At 36.1% G+C, this 20,946-nt stretch overlaps 1 protein-coding gene across 1 annotated transcript in view; it reads left to right on the top strand.

Moving 5' to 3' along the window:
* Window positions 1–20,946, top strand: part of SPRED1 (sprouty related EVH1 domain containing 1) — a 57,985-nt gene that overhangs the window by 17,352 nt on the left and 19,687 nt on the right. Inside the window, exon 2 of the mRNA XM_015631126.3 lies at window positions 16,375–16,549. Within this exon, the coding sequence (XP_015486612.1) occupies window positions 16,375–16,549 (175 nt within the window). The remainder of the gene's footprint in view (window positions 1–16,374; window positions 16,550–20,946) is intronic.

The following is a 20,946-nucleotide window of genomic DNA, read 5'->3' as shown; positions in this document are numbered from 1 at the left end:
CTAGTAAAGCCAATTCTTGTTGTTCTCAGTAAGTTGTCTATGTGGTAGTAAAGAATTTAAGAACATAGCAGTGAGCAGAAAAGTTAAATAGGAAAATTAGATTACTGTATTGTTATGCAGATATAATGTCTCTACTAGTTGAATTAAACTAAAATGTAAAAATTACGTAGCTCCAGCTGAGGGAACTATTTTCTGTCAAGTCACTTCTTGCATGCTTATGTATGTTGTATACCCTAAAACCTAGGGTTAAAATTGATGACAAAATTTAGTACTGTTTTAGACAAGAATTTAGTTGCTGTGCTAAAAGGTGTTATAAAATGCAATTATTAATATATTAGATTGAAAATAAAATCTCTAAAAATAATTTATAACTTCCTAGAAAAGAACATGAGCTAGATCCTATTTCAGTGTATTTAATCAGACAGCTCTGGTTTTACCAGAGTTAAACACAGGTTTCACGGATCTAAAGGCTGGGCTCTTTTGGGAATCTTATCAGCTCTTCGTTGAGAGTGAGTAGTGGAATATCTCCTCAGGCACTGTGTCTTGGAGTGGTTTTCCTACTGGATTTTTGCAATTTGGTGTTCAATAAAACTAATGCTTTCCCTTCATGAAAGGAAAATCCATCTTCACTGTTTCTGATTGGCCTGGTTTTGTCTGGCAGCTTCCAGGCAGCCATAGAGGTTTCTTTTCAGATTCTAACCTTTCTCTCCAGCAGTGGGCTTATCCTCTGCATGCATTGCTCATCAAACAGGCCCTGTTATTTCTTCAGGGCAGAATTTCCTGCATGCTAAACAATGCATCCAAGTCTTTGGTTTTTCTCCAGACCACCTCAAGTTGCATGTAGGCAGCTAGATAGAAGCTGGAGCAGGCTTCTGTGTGTACGGACAGGGCTGCTCTTACCCTTAAAGTACCATTTTCTGTACTTCCTACTTGTTACACAGGGCACAGATGCAGTAACTGGTCTCTGTGAGCATAGGCATGTGGACACTGCTGTCTGTGGGCTCTTGCTCTTACCTGCTTCTCTTCAGATTGGCTTGGTAGGAAGCTTGTTTTGCCTCTTACAAATTGCGATAGATTGCCATATGGTCTGGTATAGTTCATGTACACAACTGTGATCTGGTAGAGGAAAGGCAAACTCCCAACCCCCCTACTGCTGTTTCAGAAAGGAACAGACAGGAGGAAGTAGGAGTGAGAACAGATTTCTGGATAGATTGGTAGGCAGTGGGGTGAATTCTTAGCACTTCCCACCAGAAGTCTATTCTAATAAGCGTCGTGTTTTAACTGTGTGTATGCTGCTCAGGAAGCTGGAATATGAGTATGAAGAGTAAATGCATAAATAGACTTAAAGGGATCGTTTCAATTTAAAATTATAAAAGTGTTTATTTCATATCTGAAACAATGCCGTGGTGCTCTCAGCCTCTAGCTATGGGAAGTTAATCATGGTCTGATTTTCCTTTTGTTTTTAACTTCCATTTTTTTCAAACTCTACATTTGACTGAATGTATGCACTACTGGCTTTATCCGGAAAGCACTGCTGTGGCAGTATCCTGACTGAATGAGACTTTCCTAGGGTTCACACCTAGGAAGTACGTGTATAAATAGATCTACAGTGACTGAAATATGCCAAATGCAACAGAATTTTCTTCTCTGTTTCTGGGTCCCTTAAAGCAAAGGGGTAATGTTAGTGCTTCCCAGAATGTACAGGAGGAACAAACTGATTGTTTTGTCAGACAAATGGCTAGGATATTGGTCATCAGTTTCAGTCTCTTTTAAATCTTTACTGCTTTACTGAATTAAAGTAATAGACAATGAAAAGGTGGTCTGTTTAGGATTAAAAGATTTGTGTAGACTATAGAGCAACTTCCATGTCTTTCCTGTGGATGAAAAAAAATATTTTATACATATGTGTGTCCCCCAAAATGAATTTTTTAGATAAGTCTTTAAAAACCTATCTAAACCTGCAATCTGATGATGAAATACAGTTTTGAGCTGACAATGACCTACACAGCCTTGGCCCTAGACATTAAGGGGCCCATGACTGAAAGTAAGTTGGGGCACTATCAGATCTATCAGAACAATCTTTTTGGGAGGATGGGCTTTCTGCTTTGGTTGCACAGCCAGTTCTTTTTACAGTTGTATACTGATTTAAGTTAACACAAAGGAGGTAGGAGAATTGTACCCCAAGACTGGAGAAGAAAGGGATAAGAATTCAGGCTGGATTTAGGTGTAGAGGTTTAGCTGCTTTCCCATTATCTCATAAAAGCAAATAATTTTTGCTGCAGACCTACAGGTGCTGAATCACTGATAGAGCTCTATGGCTGCTTAGACATCTCCTGTGAATAACAGCTTGCAATTAATAAGGAATTCAAAAAATGAGAGCTCTACGTAGCATTTATGTGCTATGCATAGTACAGTGTACTCCTATCACATAACTGTTCAATGGAGCATCACCCTTTAATTTGTCTCCTGGAGATGCATCGTCTGTCTGTGTCAAAATGCTTACATAAGTACAATCTTCTTTCCTTTGAGTGCCAGATTACTGGAACCCAATGTTTAAAGTTTGGAATCCATGGATTTTGTATTTGTATTATTTCCTTGCATTCTCAACAAATGCTGAATAACTTCTTGTAAATTATGATCCTTACTAGACGATGAATAGCTGCAAAACTTGTAGGGTTTTCATGTTTGGGGCTTTTTTTCCTTCTTCCTCTTTTGTAGAGAGGAGATTTGTATTTCCTCTCCCTTACGTGCTTGGCATAATAATGCAGGAGCACAAACTGGGGGAGGAAAAAAAAAAGAGTGGTTACAAGCAACAGTCGTTCATGATGGCAGTAGTGCTGTAGTTTGGAAAATGTGTTTTACCAATAAATTGAAATTATTGGTAAATATTTAAAAATCAGTTTAAATCATCTCCTTTACAAGTAGTTAGTTAGCAGTATGATCACTTAATTTATTTTTGGTTTTGTTTGTTGTGAATAAATGTTTTGTAGTAGAAAAGGTTCAGTTGCCGAGTGAATTTTTCTAGGTTGTTTTTAAAGGCTACCTTTCTATTTTAAAACCTCTTTTGAGTAATATTTCTTTGACTATTGGTGACTATGCATCAATGAAGATGAGGTGATGAATCACTTCAGGCAAATCACATTTGTTTGGTATATATTAAACTTCTTCCAAACAGAGGCTGCTACAATTCCTTTCCAGTGAAAAGAATTCCTAACCCTTCCTGAAATTTAGAGTAGTTTGCATTCAGCCTTATAAATTCATACAATAGGACTACAATTTTTAGTGCTAATTTATTGTAAAATTATAGCTTCATTAGTATAAAAGTTCGGCCATATATGCTAGATAAATGTTTTAATGTGCAGAATGGTAGTATTCATTTCTTTTATATCTGCACTGAAAATACTAGGTTTTGCATGTATTAGTGGTGCACAGATTTAAAGCTACATGCAGGTCATATGTGCTTATAATTATCTTCTTGTGATGTATTTTCAACTGTATTTCTTAAAAATTGTGGTTTCTCTCACTGCATTAAGGGATGAACTTTTTAGTGTTCAGAATACCTATTTTCTATGCTACCAGAGTTAATGCCTTTGCATCTTCTGGAATCAAGAGTGCTTTCCTTTTGTGTACTCAGTCATTACATAAAGGAAATTGTTTGCTTTGTTAGCGTGTAAACTGCGCTTTACTAATACTAGGAGGGCCAAAACCTCTCACAGTAAGAATTCAGAGAAAGAAAATACATGTTTCTTGGGAAGAAGTACATTTTTTTCCTTCTTTACATGTTTGGTACTCATAATTCCTCACATATGAAGCCAAAATACTTCATCATTAGATTTTCTCTTCATGTTTATACTGCAGAAAAGGGTCAAATGTTCCAAACTTTGTGGCTTGAATCCTGGGTGTTCATTTGTTAGTTTGTCCTAATCTTAAAATACATATGTAATGTAGATAAACAGGCAGTCTCCAGCTGGGCTGCAATTTACTGTTCTGGATTGAAGTTGTTCTTTCTTCTGGATTATTCTTGATTCACATCAGCTTTCCCGGTGTTGACCACTGCAAAGCTACAGAAGCAGTGGAGAAAGTGCATGGTAGAAATGAATGATCAGGGCAAGAGAAGGATGGAGAGTGCTTCTGGCAACAGTGCCAGATCATATTAAAGTATTTATAACAATAATTGTAGTGTAGGTATGCAAGTTCCCTTGGATTTATTAGCAGGAGATAGCGTAGAAGTTTACTTCAAAACTACTGCCAGTAGATTTGTGTCCTCTCACAACTCTGTTAAAGTACCTCCTGAGATCATGCTGCAGAGAGTAGTTTTAGAAAAGATTAAAAGAAATCTGATGGCTCTGCATTTTCAGCTGTCTCTGCTTACCCATTGGAAACACTTCTTAAAACCATTCTTTCCTCTTCTTCATGATGCTTACCAGTTTTCCACCTGTTGAAACTATTAATATGGTATAGATTTTGATACAATAACTTGTATTTGCTGAATATTATTTAATCAATGTACAGTTAAAAATTAAAAATTTCTATCTTACTATTTTAATTGGAAGCAATCAAACCAATTTTTTCCTGACTTAAGTTTGGCTACAAGATACAGTCCTTTTGATCCAGAAAAAAATCAGTGTATTATAGAAAGCCATAGCATAACAATTGCATATTAAACAGTGATGTGCATTGTGATTATGCTTATCATTGATAAAGGGCACCTAGTTCTTCCTCATGATTCTTGTTTGGGTAAAGGAGATACTCTTTCCTTTCTCTTTCCTACTTCTGCATCCCTTATTTTCTTTTTCCTTCTCCTCCTCTTTTCCTCTTTTATATTTTTTTTCTCTCCACTACTGCTATTTACTTGGCAGCAGACAATGTATACCAACAATATTTCCCCCACTCCCCAGTCTTTGAAACAGCTGTTACTTTACTTTGGTGACTTGAGTTCTAGCATTTTTAGCTCCCTCTTCTTCCCCTTGAATATCCCCTTAAATAACTCTTAAGCAATCCTTTCTTTTTTTTTTTTTTTTTTTTTTTGGTGCTTCCTAAAGAAACAACTATGTCAGCTGTTTTTTGTTTGGTATTTTTTTGTCATCTTTTAATGTAGAATAGGCAATATTAGGATTTTTCTCAGTCTACTGAAAATGCCTCATATATATGGTTGTATTGAGTATTGGACACACAACACTTCCTAGTCAACGCAGGGATGATGAAAGCAAGGATAAGCTACAAGGATTTAGCTACCTAATGGTATCTGAAATTTCAGTGACAGTTCTAAAATTCTACTCAAATAATCACTTTTCTCTATCAATATTATTATTTTTAAGAACTTACTGACTAAAAAATTTTTTTATCCATTCCTCCCAGTATTATTGAGCTTACAGACAAATTAATCTGTCTAGGAGTTGCTGTATGACTAGAGAAGGTTCTTTCTTCCAACTCAATTTAAATTCTTGATATTTGAGCAACCAAATTTAAGAAGCAGAACCATCAAAACCTCTGTTTTACGTCCTTTATGTAAAGCTTATATATAATAAATCCATTCTCAATGTTGGGTTTTAAGCAAAATGTACAGAATTTTGTCAGATGAACCTGCATGATGCAGCCAATACTTGAGGCTTAAATTCCTGAATAGTGAACATTTTAGCTCAAAATTCAGAGATTGTTAGTACCACTAAAGCAGTTACTTATAATATGCTGTTGGTCTTTTGACTTTGCTTTTCAGCATGCATAGTAAAATAGTGATTACTTTTCTTCAGCTAATGAAACAGTTAATGACTTCTCGTGGCTTATTTGAATTACTTGTTCGGTATCCTTGCAAATAAAAGTACTCAGAATTCATTGTTATTTATAATAAGGGAAAATTATTTGTAATCCTCACTGTTTTGATAGTGGATCCTGTCCTTGGAGTATAAATATTGAAGGTCCTTCTGTTGCTGCAGAAAGCGCAAAGGTCTGTAACTAACAAAAGAGCCAAATTGAAATCCTTGAATTTGATCTTCTCCATCTACATCTATTTGTCTGTTCTACCAGTTTAATTTTTCCTTATGTTTATTGAACATATAATGTCTTCTGTGTTTCTAAGCAGAGATACTTAATTTTCTGGTTGTATTTCTTCAATTATGCAATTATGATTAACTTCCAATACTGTTAAATACAAGAACATAAATATTTCTAGAATGGCTTAATGTAAATCTCATTTATTTAGTAAGATTTTTTTAGTTTTGTACTTTAGCCTATATTTTATAAGCTAATACATTTTATTTTGTATCATAAAAGGGGCAAATAGCCACTTAAAACATTTTTACAGTGGATAGCAATCAGCCTTGTCTAGTGAAGCTGTACAACACTGATGTCAGAGCTGCATCAAAAAAAAAAAATCTGCTTAGTTGTTCCTACGTGACATTTTTGCCTCATAGATTGACTGCAGCTGAAAGGCTGTTGTTTTACTCCTTGCTTGGATTCTACTGTCCAAAACCTGTTTTGAGCTTGCATTGTGCAATATTTCATTTGCGTTCTTGGTACTCTAATGTGTTTTGTGCAGTTTGACTTGGCTGTCTCCATCACCTTTTTCAGAATTTCCTCCTTAGGGTGAAATTGCACCCTAAGCCATAATTTATCATAGAATGATTTGCATTCAGAGGGACCCCAGGGGTCATCTCGTTCCAACCCTTTGCGATGGGCCGGGGCATCTTCCACTAGACCAAGTTGCTCAAAGCCCCATCCAAGGCACCCTCACAATAAAGAACTTCTCCCTAATATCTAAACCTATCCTTCATCAGTTTAAGGCTGTTACCCTTTTAATGGTATGAATGGCTTTAAAAGTCTAAAGAGGAAACAAGGAGATGTGATTATAATACTAAATTATCTCATTATTGTATCATCTCTGTTGTAACCCTTTGTTTAGGATTGTGTTGTTGCCAAAACAAATAAAATGTATCTACTGGATACCTTTTAAGCTGCTGAATAGAGATTCAGTGATTATTGTAGGAGTTCTCATGAGTATCATTTATAAAGTGTGAATTTGTTCTTATTTTGGTTTATTACATATTTGGTAAGGAGGAGGAATGCATGTGTACTCCTTATTTTTCTCTGCAGTTGCTTACAAGTTTCTAAACTTTGCTTCTGGAAAAGCAGCAAATAATGGAACTTATATAAAATCTTCATTTTGAGCTCAGTGGCCTTGCAGTGCCTTGTTATTGCTTGGCTCTGTTACGTTCATACATGACCTATGTATTCATTGCATGCAACTTTTTGTAGAAACTTGTGAAGAATAATACTTTAGCAGTAGTTGGAATGGGGAATGTAGTAAACCAAGGCTTAGTTGCACTTTTTTTGGGATGTGCTGTTGTAATTTCAATGTTCTGACCTCAGGGCTCATGAGTGACCTATTTCTATGCTTAGACTGCTGGTTAGACTGCTAATTATTACTGAGATTATCAAACATAATCATAAAATTATATAGTGGCTATGTAAGTTACATTATTCATGCTGATGTGTTGTAGTCTAGGGCATGGCGGTTCGGAAGGTAACGGGATGTAACGGAAAGTTAGTAAACCCCTCCTCTCCGTTAGGATAGTAAAGCCTCCTGCAATTAGCCAATAGCACCTAGCTGTGACGAAAGCAGATGGGAGTAACACAACGACCCAAGGTTATATAATGTTAAATTGTCCTGTAATAAAAGCCATTTCTATGCCATCCATCACATTGATGTCTTGTGGGTAAATGGTCCGTGTGGCCAAGGAGAGCCACCGTGCTGGCTTCTAAGTCAGGGTGCTTGCCTTGCTTGAAAACCAACACTGATGTATGGCAAATAAAAAGGGTATACCATTGAAACATTTTGTATAATCTTATATTAATATTTTGTTTTTTCTGGTTTGATGGATTATTATAATAGAAGTTTTTGCAAATTCAGACAGAGTAAATACAAAAAATCTATGATGATGTTTTCTGACCTGTTTGAGAAAGTATAACAGCTTTGTCGGGTTTTTTTTGCTATGTAAGTTCTTAGGTGGAGGAAAATAATAGCTACCTGAGCATTTGTGGAGTACTATTCCTAAATAAAATGAGCAGTGGAATAATATGTACACAGGTACTTGTTTGAAAATAACATATTTAGAACAGTCTGTTGTACCTTAGGGTAGCTAAAATTGTTTATAGGGAGTGTGTTAGTTACCTTCATCTTATTTTAGCGGTCAGAAACTTTATTACACAGTGGCTTGTTGGTGAATGTATTCACTTCTGTTAACAGGGTTTCCAGTCCTGCCATCCATAACCTCAGTGGCTAGATGACCAGCTTTGACAATGAGTGTGATCTAATTGCACTTGCATACTTCATACTTGGACTTTGTGAACATATAAGACTGGAGGAAAATGGCTGTGCAAGAAGAGAGAATTCTGCCCTGTTCAGATACGAATATTACCTAAAATCTTTCCATAAATTTTTGTCCTAAACTGTAGTAATCATTGTCATTCCCAGTAAATGAAAAGCGCAACTGAATCTGTGAGCTTCATTAAAAAAAAAAAAAAAAAAATCTGTGAGCTTCATTAAAAAAAAAAAAAAAAAAATCTAGACTGGATGGTGTTATCTTAAATTTACTGGAAGTGTCAAGTTGTCTTAGTTTCAGTGGAACCTGCCCTAGGCTGCAGACTTGTGCTTGTCCTGAGTTTGCTGAAGAGCTCAAGAAAATGAAAAGCTTGTGTTCTATCATTTCTTTAGATGTTTCTTTGTTTTTGCAAGGTTGGAAAGAAATTGTAACTTTTTCTCACTTAAAAAAACTCCAAATGAAACGTCTTTCTCTTGTTTCATTTGTGGCTCTTCCATCTTTCTCTACACATTTCCATCTTAAGCAAATCAGAATTAATACATGGTATCAGTGTCCAACAGCTTGGTCAGAAACAAGTAATTATTTCACAGAATTAAAAGAGGGTACAAACAGTTCTATGAATGGAATGGAGAGATTCCTTTGGATCTTCAGATATTCAGAGGTAAGGAAGAAGCAAAATCTTTAAGAATATATGCAGAGAAGGGAAGAGAGGCTAAAATAGAAGGTGAATATTTCTGGATTTATGGCTGTCAGCTTTTAAAAATGAGGCAAATTTAGGGTGTTGGAAGAAACCCATTAAACTTGGAGGGTCCATGAGTACTAGGATCTGACCACTTAATACCAAGTTTTACCCATCAGCCTAAAACTGGATGGAATTTAGTCTGGAAGTCCTTGGTACCAACACTTCTCTGTTGTGAACGGGCAGCTGTGGAAGTGGTCAAAAAGTATCTTCCATGTCCAGCCTATCTCATAAACTACTACAAAGTGGAATTACATCCAATGTGCTATTTATTTAGTTCTGCTACATGTGACCAAAACCTGTAGAGCCAGTTTCAAATGTTACTTTGATTATTTTTCATTTTTGTGGGGAAGGATTGAAAGGAAAATAAGTTTGTTTGGATTTTTTATTTGATTGTATATTTTATATTAGATGCCATATTCTAAATAATATGCCTTGACCAGATGGTGTTACAGAGCTCCTTCTATTATGAAAATTTAGGCTTTCAGAAGGCAGTTTCTTTAAAAGGAGTAGAATCCAAGTGTGTGTTGTGATCTTCTTTAGTGTGATAAAATATTACTTCATTTAACCAGCCCTCATGGATGACATACAGAAGTAATAGAAACTAGCTACAATTACCAAACAAAAGATGCTGGGGAACAGGGCTGAAATGTTTTTCATACAAATGTCACTGCATACTTTGTGTAATTTTGATAGTTTTCAAATCTTAACAGCTTCTCCATTCTACATATGCTATTGTGCTTTGCAAAGGAGCTTACAGCAGCAGCCATTCTTCCTTTCAGCACTGATTACTTTACATGGGCATAAATCTTAAATTGTCTGTATTCAAATAGGAACACTAGAAACCCATCCCTACTTTTTATCTTTTTTATAATTATTCTTACGTTGTGTCCAGGAGAACACTTCATGGGAGCAATACAGTATTTTTACGTTTGTTCCTTTGTGTCTCATTTTCCCTTTTGAATTGTAGGTGTGCTGTTAAACAACTTCTTAGGTTTTATGAGCCTCTTCTACTAAATAATAATTGTAATCATGTATTTTTGGCTCTTTCAGGATACTAGTTATCCCTTCATTACATAATACTGTTTACCATGTAGCTTTTTCCTTTTGCCATTTTGTGTTCAAGCCATTTTGCTTGGTAGCTCAGGTTTCTATAAATAGACTTTCTTCTTGTTTTGTTTTGTATTGTTGGTTTTTTGGTGTTCGTTATTAGAGCAGAAATGTTCCGTTCAGGTTTTTTGACAAAATCCAAAGCTCTTGTTTAAATCAGTATCGTTACCAATATCCTAAATATATCAGCATTTGTCTGTAGTTCCTCCTCGAAATCCAGGTCTTTTCTTGCTAAACTCCTCACAGAAATAAACTTCCTAGGCATAGTAGCCATGTACATTTGCTGTTTATTGTGAGGAATACCTCTTGCCTCTTTTTAAAGGAAAAAATCTGACAAATCTTGCATTCTGCCAGTGTAAGAGTTTGGTGTATATTCTGATTCGTTGATATAAATTTGAGAGGAGACAGGTAACAGTCATGTTAAGCAGAGCCTCATTTAGTAGCTGTTATTATGGCAATATCCTCTTCATTAAAAAATAATAAGATATGCTGTCATACATTTTCTTGATGGAAATTATGTCTTCTTTAGCACTTGTGCTACATTTGCATTTCCTTCTGTTTTAGGTAAGTCATTAGTATTTTGTGCCAGTAGCACTCATTCTCTAAACCTTTACTAACAAAGGGTTTATAACATCAGTACCAATAAGGTCATGTGGTTGGTGACATTGTTTTTCTTTCTATATTGAGTCAATACTCAAAAAATGCTGTCTGCAAGTAAAAGAGACTTTAGCTTCGTGGTCTGGCAGTACCTTTTGGTATGTGGACATGTATGTACTCATGAGCACTTCTCTAGCAGGGAATCATAAAGTCTTCTGCTAAGCTGTTTGGATAATAAGAGCTTTTAAAAGCCAAGTGTGGTTCATGTATGCTCTTTTGGTAAGGCTACAAACACAAAAGTGTATCGCACCAAAAGTTGGAGGGAGAAAAGTATGTGTGTAAAGTACCAGTCAAAGGTAAAGATCTTTGATCCATGACCATTTCACATTTGGAGACCAGCCTGGAGCTGTTACTTGGGTGCCAGCAAAGGTAGTTTAATTTCATGGCAGAGTGTGTCACGATTTTTCAGAACGCCTTTTTTTTTCCCCTTAGCCTTGTCAGAAGTGTTTAAATAGCAGTTTTCACAGTGATAACTCTTGCTTCAAAGTATCATGAATTCTTACAAATTAACCCATATATTTATGGATTATATTTACGAAGTTGTATTTCATTGAAATTGCTGTGCTTTGAAATATGCTATTAAGGAGAAGAAAGAATAATTGAGATTGGAAGGCATTTCCGAATGCCATCTTCCCTGCTGCTCAAGGAAGGATCATCTAAATCAGCTTACTGAGGAGTGTGTCTAGATGGCTTTTGAAACTCTCCAAGGATGGAGACTCTACAACTTCTTTGGATAACCTGTGTCAGTACTCAGTGTCAGTACCTTCACAGTGAAAAAGTGGTTGCTGATGTTCAGTTGGAACTTCCTGTGTTTCAGCTTGTGTCTGATGTCTCTGGTGCTCTCACTGGACACCACTGAAAAGAGCCTCTGTCTATCCTCTTTGCTCCCGCCCTTGAGCTAATTGTATACACCAAGAAAACACCCACGAGTCTTTTCTTGTCCTGGCCAAGCAGTCCCAGATCCCTCAGCCTTCCCTCATATGATGAATGCTTCAATCTCTTAATCATTTTTCTTGCACTCTGCTGGACCCACTCCTGGAGCTCCGCGTCTCTTGTGTACGGGGAAGCCCAACACTGGACAAACTCTCCAGATGTGGCCTCAGTAGGGCTGAGTAGAGACAGAGGATCAGCTTTTGTGACCTGCTGGCAACGTTGTTAGCCTCCTTTGTCCCAAGGGTATGTTTGTGTCCATATGAAACTCGAGGTCCTGCAGATCTCCTTTGACAGAAGTTATAATTCTAAATATTTTGACCAAAGTTGAAAGAGTCAGTTTATAATTCCACTTGCAGATTCAGGTTTCTTGATGATAATGGTAGTAGCTGTATAGTTTTAAAAAAAACAATTTGTAATTACAGTACAATTGTTTTAAGCAACATTTCTGAAATTACTTTTGTTTTTCAGTCCTACATTAAAATGGAAATGTGCAAAATGCAGTACAAGAATGGCAATGTTTAATGTGAAGTAGGAGAGGGAAAATTTGCATACTCTTGCAACTAGGTTAAAATATATGTATAGCAACAAGATAGCTGCCTCCCCACTATCCCAAACGTCTCTTCCCCTTTTTCTGTGGGAAAAGTATTTTTGCAGATAATTCCAAATATTTGTTCTCTTTTGCTTGGCTAATGTAATTAAAGGACAAATGTAACAACATTTGTTATCTTTATTGTCTTGATATTAAATGTAAGAAACACCCCAAATTATAAAAGTAATTTATTTTTCACAAAAAAAAGGAAAATAATCAGGGTGATGAAGTTGTGTTCCTTCTCCAGCCACCAGAAGCAGGCTTGTTCCTTAGTTTTCAAGCTGAAGGTCCCAGCCTGTCTTGTCCAGTGGCATGCTTCCTGAGCTTGCATAACACTTTGGTCATCCAGCTCATAAGTCAGTTTGGGCCCAAGAGCATTACAGTGATATAAACACACAGCTTTTGGAGGGAGGAGAGAGCCTTTAAAACTTCTTGTCAGATTTTAATGCTTGATACTCTTATAATGCCTGCTGCTGGCAGGCAGGGACTGTAGGTCATATCTTTCCACTCCACTTATGGTTTATAACCCTTTCATTTTTCCCCAAATGCTTTCTTAGGCTGCTTAATGCACCCCACTTCAGATTTTGATTTTGGTGTAAGAATAATCTTCATTTGATTATATTTTTAGAATGAAACTTCACATAGCATATTTATTATGCTATCTTAAAATGGTTTGGTTTCAGGTTTACTAGGTATATTACTCAGATACACGCTGTACTCCTCAGTAAGTCTTCACTGCTAGAGGGGAAAAAACAGTGTAGATAGCTTTTTTTTTTTTTCTCCTTCTCCTTTATTCCAATTTATAATTCCCTTTAATCACATAAGAATACCATATTCTTAGCTCCCACCTGGGGCACTCAGATGTTAGAGAGATCTGTTTCTTTGTTAAGAACTGATCTTGGATTCCAGTGTCTTGTTCCCAGTCTCACTGGTCCTCAGCAGTGACTTTAAAAAAGCAGCATGTTCCTTTGGCCAGAATACCATTTCCTTTAAACCTTTAATTCTCAAGAGTTTCCAGTGGCCACAACCAAAACCAGGGAGTACAGCTACTCAGTACAGTAGCTTTGGACTTGCTGTTGCAATGCTGCTCTTCATGCTCCATTTCACATGCTTGTGGTAGCTCTGGTAAAAGGCTTTGTAAGAGCAGTGCTCAGCTGATCACCCTGTTTGGCTGGTTTTTCTTTTGTTAAGGTATTCCAGATAGAGCTGCTAATCATGCAAGAGTAGGTAAAAGCCTTAGGTTGTGTTAGGAAGCCTTGTCTGCCCTTTTTCCTGCTGCTAAGGCACACCAGCAGTTATAACAATTTGTTCTAAGGTTCCCAATAGAAGACGGGGCTATAATGCTTACAGATACAAGACTTCCAAGTGCTTTCATAGTGCCAGTAGTGTGACAGGCAGATCCTGTTTTGTTTACACAGGATTTTGGAAATGGGAACCATCCATAGGTCCTGCTACTGCATTCTGGTTAGTTGCAACCCAGCTTGTATTGCCAAAAATAGCTATTGTTACCAATTACAAGTCCCATTCAAATATTAAAAAAAAAATCTAAAACAGCCACCAACAGAAACAAAAAACTAATAATCTCTTTGTAGACTTAGGCATTGTTACATGTACAGAATTTATCTAGTTAATCTACAGGGTGGTTTTATGGAAAAATAGGCTTGTTTCAGTTTAAGAGATGGTCCATTAAATATTACCTTTTGAGGAATTTTATTTTGCACTAATGCAGTGAATTTGATAATAGTTTCTAAAATATTTGAAAGGATAAATGTTTAAAACATTCATTTAGAATATATGGAAAGCATATCACAAGATTGTTAACTAGACCAGAGTAGGCATCTCAGTATAGGATAGGGAGAAAAAACCCAACATTGACAGAGAATTCTATTGCATGGAAGAGCTTAAGCCTCTGTCTTTGTTTCTCCTTAGCAGTTCTTGGAAAGAAAATGGACGTGAAGTGTGAACTTTCATTTTAAGAAAAAATCAGTGTTGTAGTAGGTTTCTCATGTAGCTGAAGGGAAGTTCTCTTTAACTGAACTCTTGCTGCAATCAATTGATATACGAATAAAAGCTCTAATGTTCAGATTTATGACCAAATTTATAGAGTGAATAACTTAAAAGTTAAATTTGTGGTTCACTTAAATCAAGAATAGCAAAGACAGTTTTTTAGGCTTAATCAGTTGTTGCATCCTATTTCTTACTGGTTTACAGGAGAGTCCTAGTGGCCTTAGTTTCTGTCAGAAGAGGTTCTTCTGGAGTCCTAGTGTCCTTAGTTTCTGTCAGAAGAGGTTCTTCTGAAAGTAATGAGATGGAAGACTACTTGTGCATGAAGTGTACAACTGCAGTCTGACCTTAGCTCTGAGTGAAACACAGTGATAGAGACCACTGATCAGTAATATTATGAAGCATCAAGATGTAGCCAGTTTTATTTGCAGATATTAGAATTATGATAGATGTGTACAATGAAGGGTTGGATTTTTCTTTATTGTATTTGTCTGATGTGTTTGAGTACTTAACTAAAAAATGTTGGTAAAGAAACGGTGAGCAACACTGAACTGTCATTTTAACTGTGAGATTTAGAGAGAGGAGGGGGCTTTGCTCAGAGGTAGCAAACAAAATTCAGCTACCTATAAGATAAAAATTTATAGTCTTGTATAATTTTCCATTTTACAAACTGTTATGTATTTGAGCTTTAGATACTTGCAGCAAAATTCTTTATATATGTGTATATCTATATATATCTATATATATATATACACACACAAGTGAATCATATTTGTGAATCATACATGTGTGTGAGAATGTAATATATTAATTACGCAAAAAAGCCTACCTTTCTTATTTTTGGGATTTTGGGGGGAGGGGTGTTGGAAGTAAAGAAGTGATTTTTTAAAAGTGCAACAGCTTGGTGAATAGTTTTATCTCAAATACATACGGAACACTTTGATCTCTTCTAATATTTCCTCTTCAGCCCTTAAATTCGACATCACTGGTGCTAAGTGGCATAAGTACGTAACCCTCAATCAAGAATATGTTACAAAAAGATAACACCTTATTTTAAGGTGTTGAAATGTTCAATCGTCAACTGCTACATTCATCCAGTAAATTGTACTTCAAATGTAGCATCTTATAACATCCTTGGCAATCACTGGGGTTTTCCAAGTGGTGTAGTGGCAAATTCATAACCAAAACTAGAAATTTTCATTTAATTTATAAGAAAAAAACTAAGCAGAGAGAGAGGGAAATGACAAAAACCTCTTTTTCCAATACTCTGGAATTTGGCTTTTAAGTAATGGCATGATAATAATTTGTTTATTTTATAAAAGTACTAAATTATGGAGAAAGATGTTAGATTGTAAAATGCAAGTAATACTACATTGCATTTACAATACTAAATTTTGCATTGCAAATACAGGAGAGAAGAGGCAAGTAGACACTGCAATTATGGATTTTAAGTAGTTGTAACTGGTTCTGTTTTCAAGCCCCACAGTGTGTATCCTGACCTACCCTTGCAAAGGATGGGTTATGTGCATGGGGAGGAGGGATGGATCAAGGGAAGCAGGGTTTCTGGCTAGAAGCCTGTTCTTGTTTATATTTCAGTGACAGAAGGCCTGACCTCTTTCTGTTTTCTTGTTCTCTTTTCTGTGCAATTTCATGGTGGCTGACTAGCTTCACGATTAGTCTAAAATAAATCAGGAGTTGATTCTTACTCTCTTTCCAGCCCTCTAGCTAGATCATGGAGTGTAAAGATTTTAGAAGAATATGAATTTTGATTTGGCAACTGTATTCTCTGATTAAGCCCCTTTACAAAAAAATCACGAGCTCTGAGCAGCCCTAATGAAGGCATAAAAATACAGAGGAACATTTTTTAGAGGGTGGTCTTAAATTCTTTTCTTCTAGGTGATATTTGTGGAAAGACTGTTAATTATTGTGATCTTGGTTGTGGGTTTGTTGGTTTTGTTTTGTTTTTTACTAAAAACAAAAAGTTGTTTATGGAAAACTAATTTCTTCTTTTGCTTCTCTTTCAGTAATAGTTATGCACGAGTGCGAGCTGTGGTGATGACCCGGGATGACTCAAGTGGTGGATGGTTACCACTTGGAGGGGGTGGACTAAGCTGTGTCACAGTCTTCAAAGTCATTCCCCAGGAAGAGAATAGCTGTGCTGATTTTCTTATCCATGGAGAACGACTCAGGGATAAAACGGTAAAAATTTGTATCTATTTAATGATAATATTAAAACTATATGTGACATGCTTATGTAGACAAAGTAAATTAAAAGTCTCAGTCTAATGCTGTTGCTGAACTTTTCTGTATCAATGGTTGTTCACCAGAAGAACCAGTTATTTGTTTGAAATGTAATACCCTGCTTTTTTTAGAATTAAGCACATTGATTTTTTAGAAACTATCCATTTTGGGAAAAATTTTGCTATTAATTTTTCTTCCAATGAAATATTAGAGTTTCTATACCAGTGATACTGCATTTAGGAGTAGTGTTGGAAATGAGAACATGAAATCAGGTGGAATTCCTCAGTAGTGATTTGGTTAGCTGTGGAATATGGCTATGACAAGAAGCAGCCATTTTACATGAGAGCTACTTGATATTGAAAGATGGAATGAAGCGGACAGGTCCAAGAATTGACCTGGCTTGATGAACACATAGCCAGTATTCATTCATCAGCTACCTTACATAAAACACTGATAATAAACATCTCTTAAGAAGCATCATGAAAATCAGCCTCAGAAAAGGAAACCTGGTGCAGGATCTCAGCCATTTCTACATGCAGACCTAAGGAAGGCAGAATGGGCTTACTAAGGATTGCTTGGTTACTTGTGCGGCAAACAGATTTCTGGGTGGGTGTGTCTCACTGTGGAAAGAGAAGTGGAGGAGGCACAAAAGCTCCATCTCAATGACTTTTATTAAGAATATATTCTTTTCTGCAAATAAACTTTGACCCCTCTGTAAGCTTAAAAGATAGAATTACTTCTTATACTGTACTGCTGACCCTTCTTCAAGCACAACAGTTTGTCCCCTGAGGCAGGACTGCTGAGTTCTCTGCCTTGACTGTGACTACTGTAGGAAGAGAGCATATAAATAGAAATTCTGCTGACTCAGTTGTTTCTGAGGGGCGTAGCGCTATTAGCAGAGAACCCTGTGTTCCCGCACAGCTACGTGCACCTGCAGTTCCTTCCTCACTTTGCAGTAGTTCCCTCTAGAACTTTTTTTAGCCTTGTTGAGGCTCTTTTTGAGAAGCTTAATTGCATTTAGAGATACTTGATATTTTTTTCTTAACTCTTAATACTTGGAATATTCACAGCTTACCTTAAAAATAATAAAATGCTCCAAACTAGAGACTGGTTTAATAGTGTGTCTGCAAGCATATAAAGATGTCCAGCCATCAGTGTCCTCTCACCCGTTTCCCCTAGGCAAGACTTGTTTTAGTTCCACTTCTGGTAGAAGGTTTTTTATGTTTCTGCTCCTCTTCCTGTCTAAAATCAAGCTCATGTCAGCATGAATATGTTTTCCAAACCTTTATTGTCTTGAACAGTTTGTTTTATTTTAGATTTTTTTCGTGTGTGTCCCATCCTGTGTCCATCTGTCTTCCTTGTACTTGCCCTTAAAAGGTGACCTAACTAGTCTGTCAGTAATTGTAATGATTGTCTGATTGTAATCTTGCTGTAGTTATGGGAAGTTGCTGCTAGAAGTCAGCCCCTCAAAAACACAGGATAAAAGGTGGAATAAGTGCAGCTAGAACAAACATCTCTCCTGTGTATATTAAATAAAGCTCAGGTAACTAACAAATATAGATCTAGGGTGTGGAGGAGAATCAGTAATTCTTTGATAACTGAATGAAAGGTCACTGCATATTCATGTATTTCTACAGACTTCAGATAATGCAATTATAAGCAACAGCAATTGTGTAATGTATTAACAACCAAGTTGTATGGTATGCAACAAGACCCCGCTTGGCACAGAAGCAACAAAATCCTGTACCAAGATATGTGATGACAAAATTAGGTCATGACACTTACTTAGAAGGGCAGAAGATAGCAGACACTGAAAGAGAAATCTGTTGGACACGTCACTGATTCTAAAACTGTTCTGATCATTATACTTTCAGTATGGTTAATGGTTTTACATTCATTCTTAGGATATTCTTGTGGATTCACAGTTCAAGCACAAATTTTAACCCTTTTTTTTTATGAAGCCAAACATTTGGTGTTTTAGTCCAAATAGAAGTGACAGGTGACTATTATATTTCATAATAATTAGAATTAAATAATAATTATATATTTTATTTTTTATTAAAAGTAAAGTAAAAGTGGAAGCCAATGTATTTGCTATTGAGTGGATACCAAATATTTTGATCATCTTCAGATTTTTCAGAAGTGTTATGCTGAATCTACTGTTTCTGTGCACCAGCTTCCCTCTAGTCTCATTTTAGAATGCCCTCGGTAAATCTCAATGCCTGAATAATCTTAAAAGTTAGTAGTATGCTGTTCAGTTGGCTGCTCTTCCATCGTATTTGAAAAGAGAGTGTAACAATTTTTTTAAAAAACTTCCCAAACAGTTTCTAACATTTCAGTTATTCAGACTTTGAGTATGTGTATCTTCAGAAATATTTAATTTATAATCTACTGTAATATCTACAAGTCACTTGGACCATAGTTTCCAGTTTACTAACTTTTTTGCAAAGTACACACAGCTGTTTCTGAAAATACTTCTATGGATTGAGAGAGAAAGTCATCTTTACAAATGAATTTCCCCACATTCTCTAAAGTCACATTACACATTGCTTAAATACCTTCCTAATCAAGATTATATCTCAATTTTCTCTGGCCAGTAAGTCTCTTCTTTTGTGAACTGGCTTAGCTTCCAGAAAATGTACCGAAATTCCATAATCCTGGAAACCTAGAGTGTGGAACTTGGAACGCTTTTCTGTGATGTGGGGAAGCATTGGTTTTGAAAAAGTTTAGAAAGTAAATGGAGTTCAGATCTATAGCTTTTCCCTAAGATTAATGGGAATCATAATCCCAATATAACTGGTTAACCAATGTGTCAGTAGAAAGGTGGAATTCTCTCCAAAGCAGCTGGAAATCCATAGGTGAGGTATTTGATGGAGGTATCTTCCAGGTGCTTCTTAAATGGTTATACTGAAGAGGAATTAATCAGCTTTAACTGCTACTTCTGACACTACATCACTACATGCAGTTCCATTCCAGTGTTCCAGATCTTTCCATGTATTTTATAGGCTATGGAGGCATTTAAATACAACTACAGACTTCAATCTGTAAGTCAGCTGTAGAAATAAATACTCCAGAAAGAAAATGAAAGTACTGAAGATCCTTGTTGAAGAGGGCTTGTGTTTTTTTTACACCTGAGAGGCAGGTTGCTGTCAGCCCTTCTGTGAACCAGCTTCAGACTACATGTAGAACTTCCAAAATGTTTGTGTGGTGCAGAGCTATTTAAAACATCTTTTGGCATTCACAAAAAGCATCCTAATTATCTGAGAAGAAAATCAAAGTAGTGGCACCATTGAATTAATTTGAGAGAGAATGCTCCCTGCTAATTTGCTCAGGTTATTTAGATTTGTCTTGGAATGTAAGGGTATTTCATGAAGACTTTTCACATAATTACACATTTCCCCCTTTATTATAATCACCTTCCTAGATCAGGCTCCAGCTGGTCTGCTTGGAACAATTGTACTCCTGTGTAACCTGGTCAGGTCTGCTGTTCTCTCTGTGTTCACAGCAGCTGTCTTCTATCTTAATAGAACTAGTGCTAAACACATATTAGGCTCAAACTTACTGGTTTTAGGCTTTGGTGAATTTTAGCTTCTTGAATGAAAAGTCTGATAGACTACTCTAGTTTATTTTCTTCTCCAGACTTTTGCCATGCAAGTTTTTATCAAAGGAGAAAAAAAAATATTACTAGTATCTTTTAGGTACTAATTGTGTAACAGGAGAGACACAAAGCTAAAACTGAATATAAACACCATTCTCTTCTAAAAAATCTGCTGTTTACAAACTTAAATATTTATTTTTTTTAATTGTCTTTAAAGTTTGAGGAAAGATTGATTCTGATGGCCTATAGTGCAGCCCTTACATCATCTTCTTTTTTGAACTGAACCAAAAGTGCGCATAAAATAATTATATCATATGGTTACTGTGGCACTAGGTTCATATACTCTGTAGCATGAATTTACTCAGGCTGTGCTGCCTGTTCCCAAGAGTAATGCAGAAAAGGCATTCTAAAACTATGTGCTTATTTATGTTTGTAGATTTGGGTTGGGAATGAGAAACAGTGAAGCTATCTATCTTACATGTGCTCTTGTACGTTTTGAAAGTACAGCTAGAAACCAGTAAAATAGTATCCAGTATCTCAAAATGTTCAATTATTTGGTCTGTTAAGATAGAATTTTGTATGAAATACAAAAGTTGTTTTTTTTCTTTCTTTTTTTTTTCTGAAATAAGCTCTAAATAATGATGTAATGTCTTAAATGCTCATTTTATTTCTGCTTAAAAATATTAGGGCTTTAAGTGCTGAAGTAGAAAATTTCTGACTCTGGAGATTGAGCTTGTCTACATAAGCCAGATAGATT

The sequence above is a fragment of the Parus major genome, chromosome 5, assembly GCF_001522545.3.
Source record: "Parus major isolate Abel chromosome 5, Parus_major1.1, whole genome shotgun sequence".
Taxonomy (NCBI): domain Eukaryota; kingdom Metazoa; phylum Chordata; class Aves; order Passeriformes; family Paridae; genus Parus; species Parus major.
This window is presented reverse-complemented; position numbering and strand designations above follow the sequence as displayed.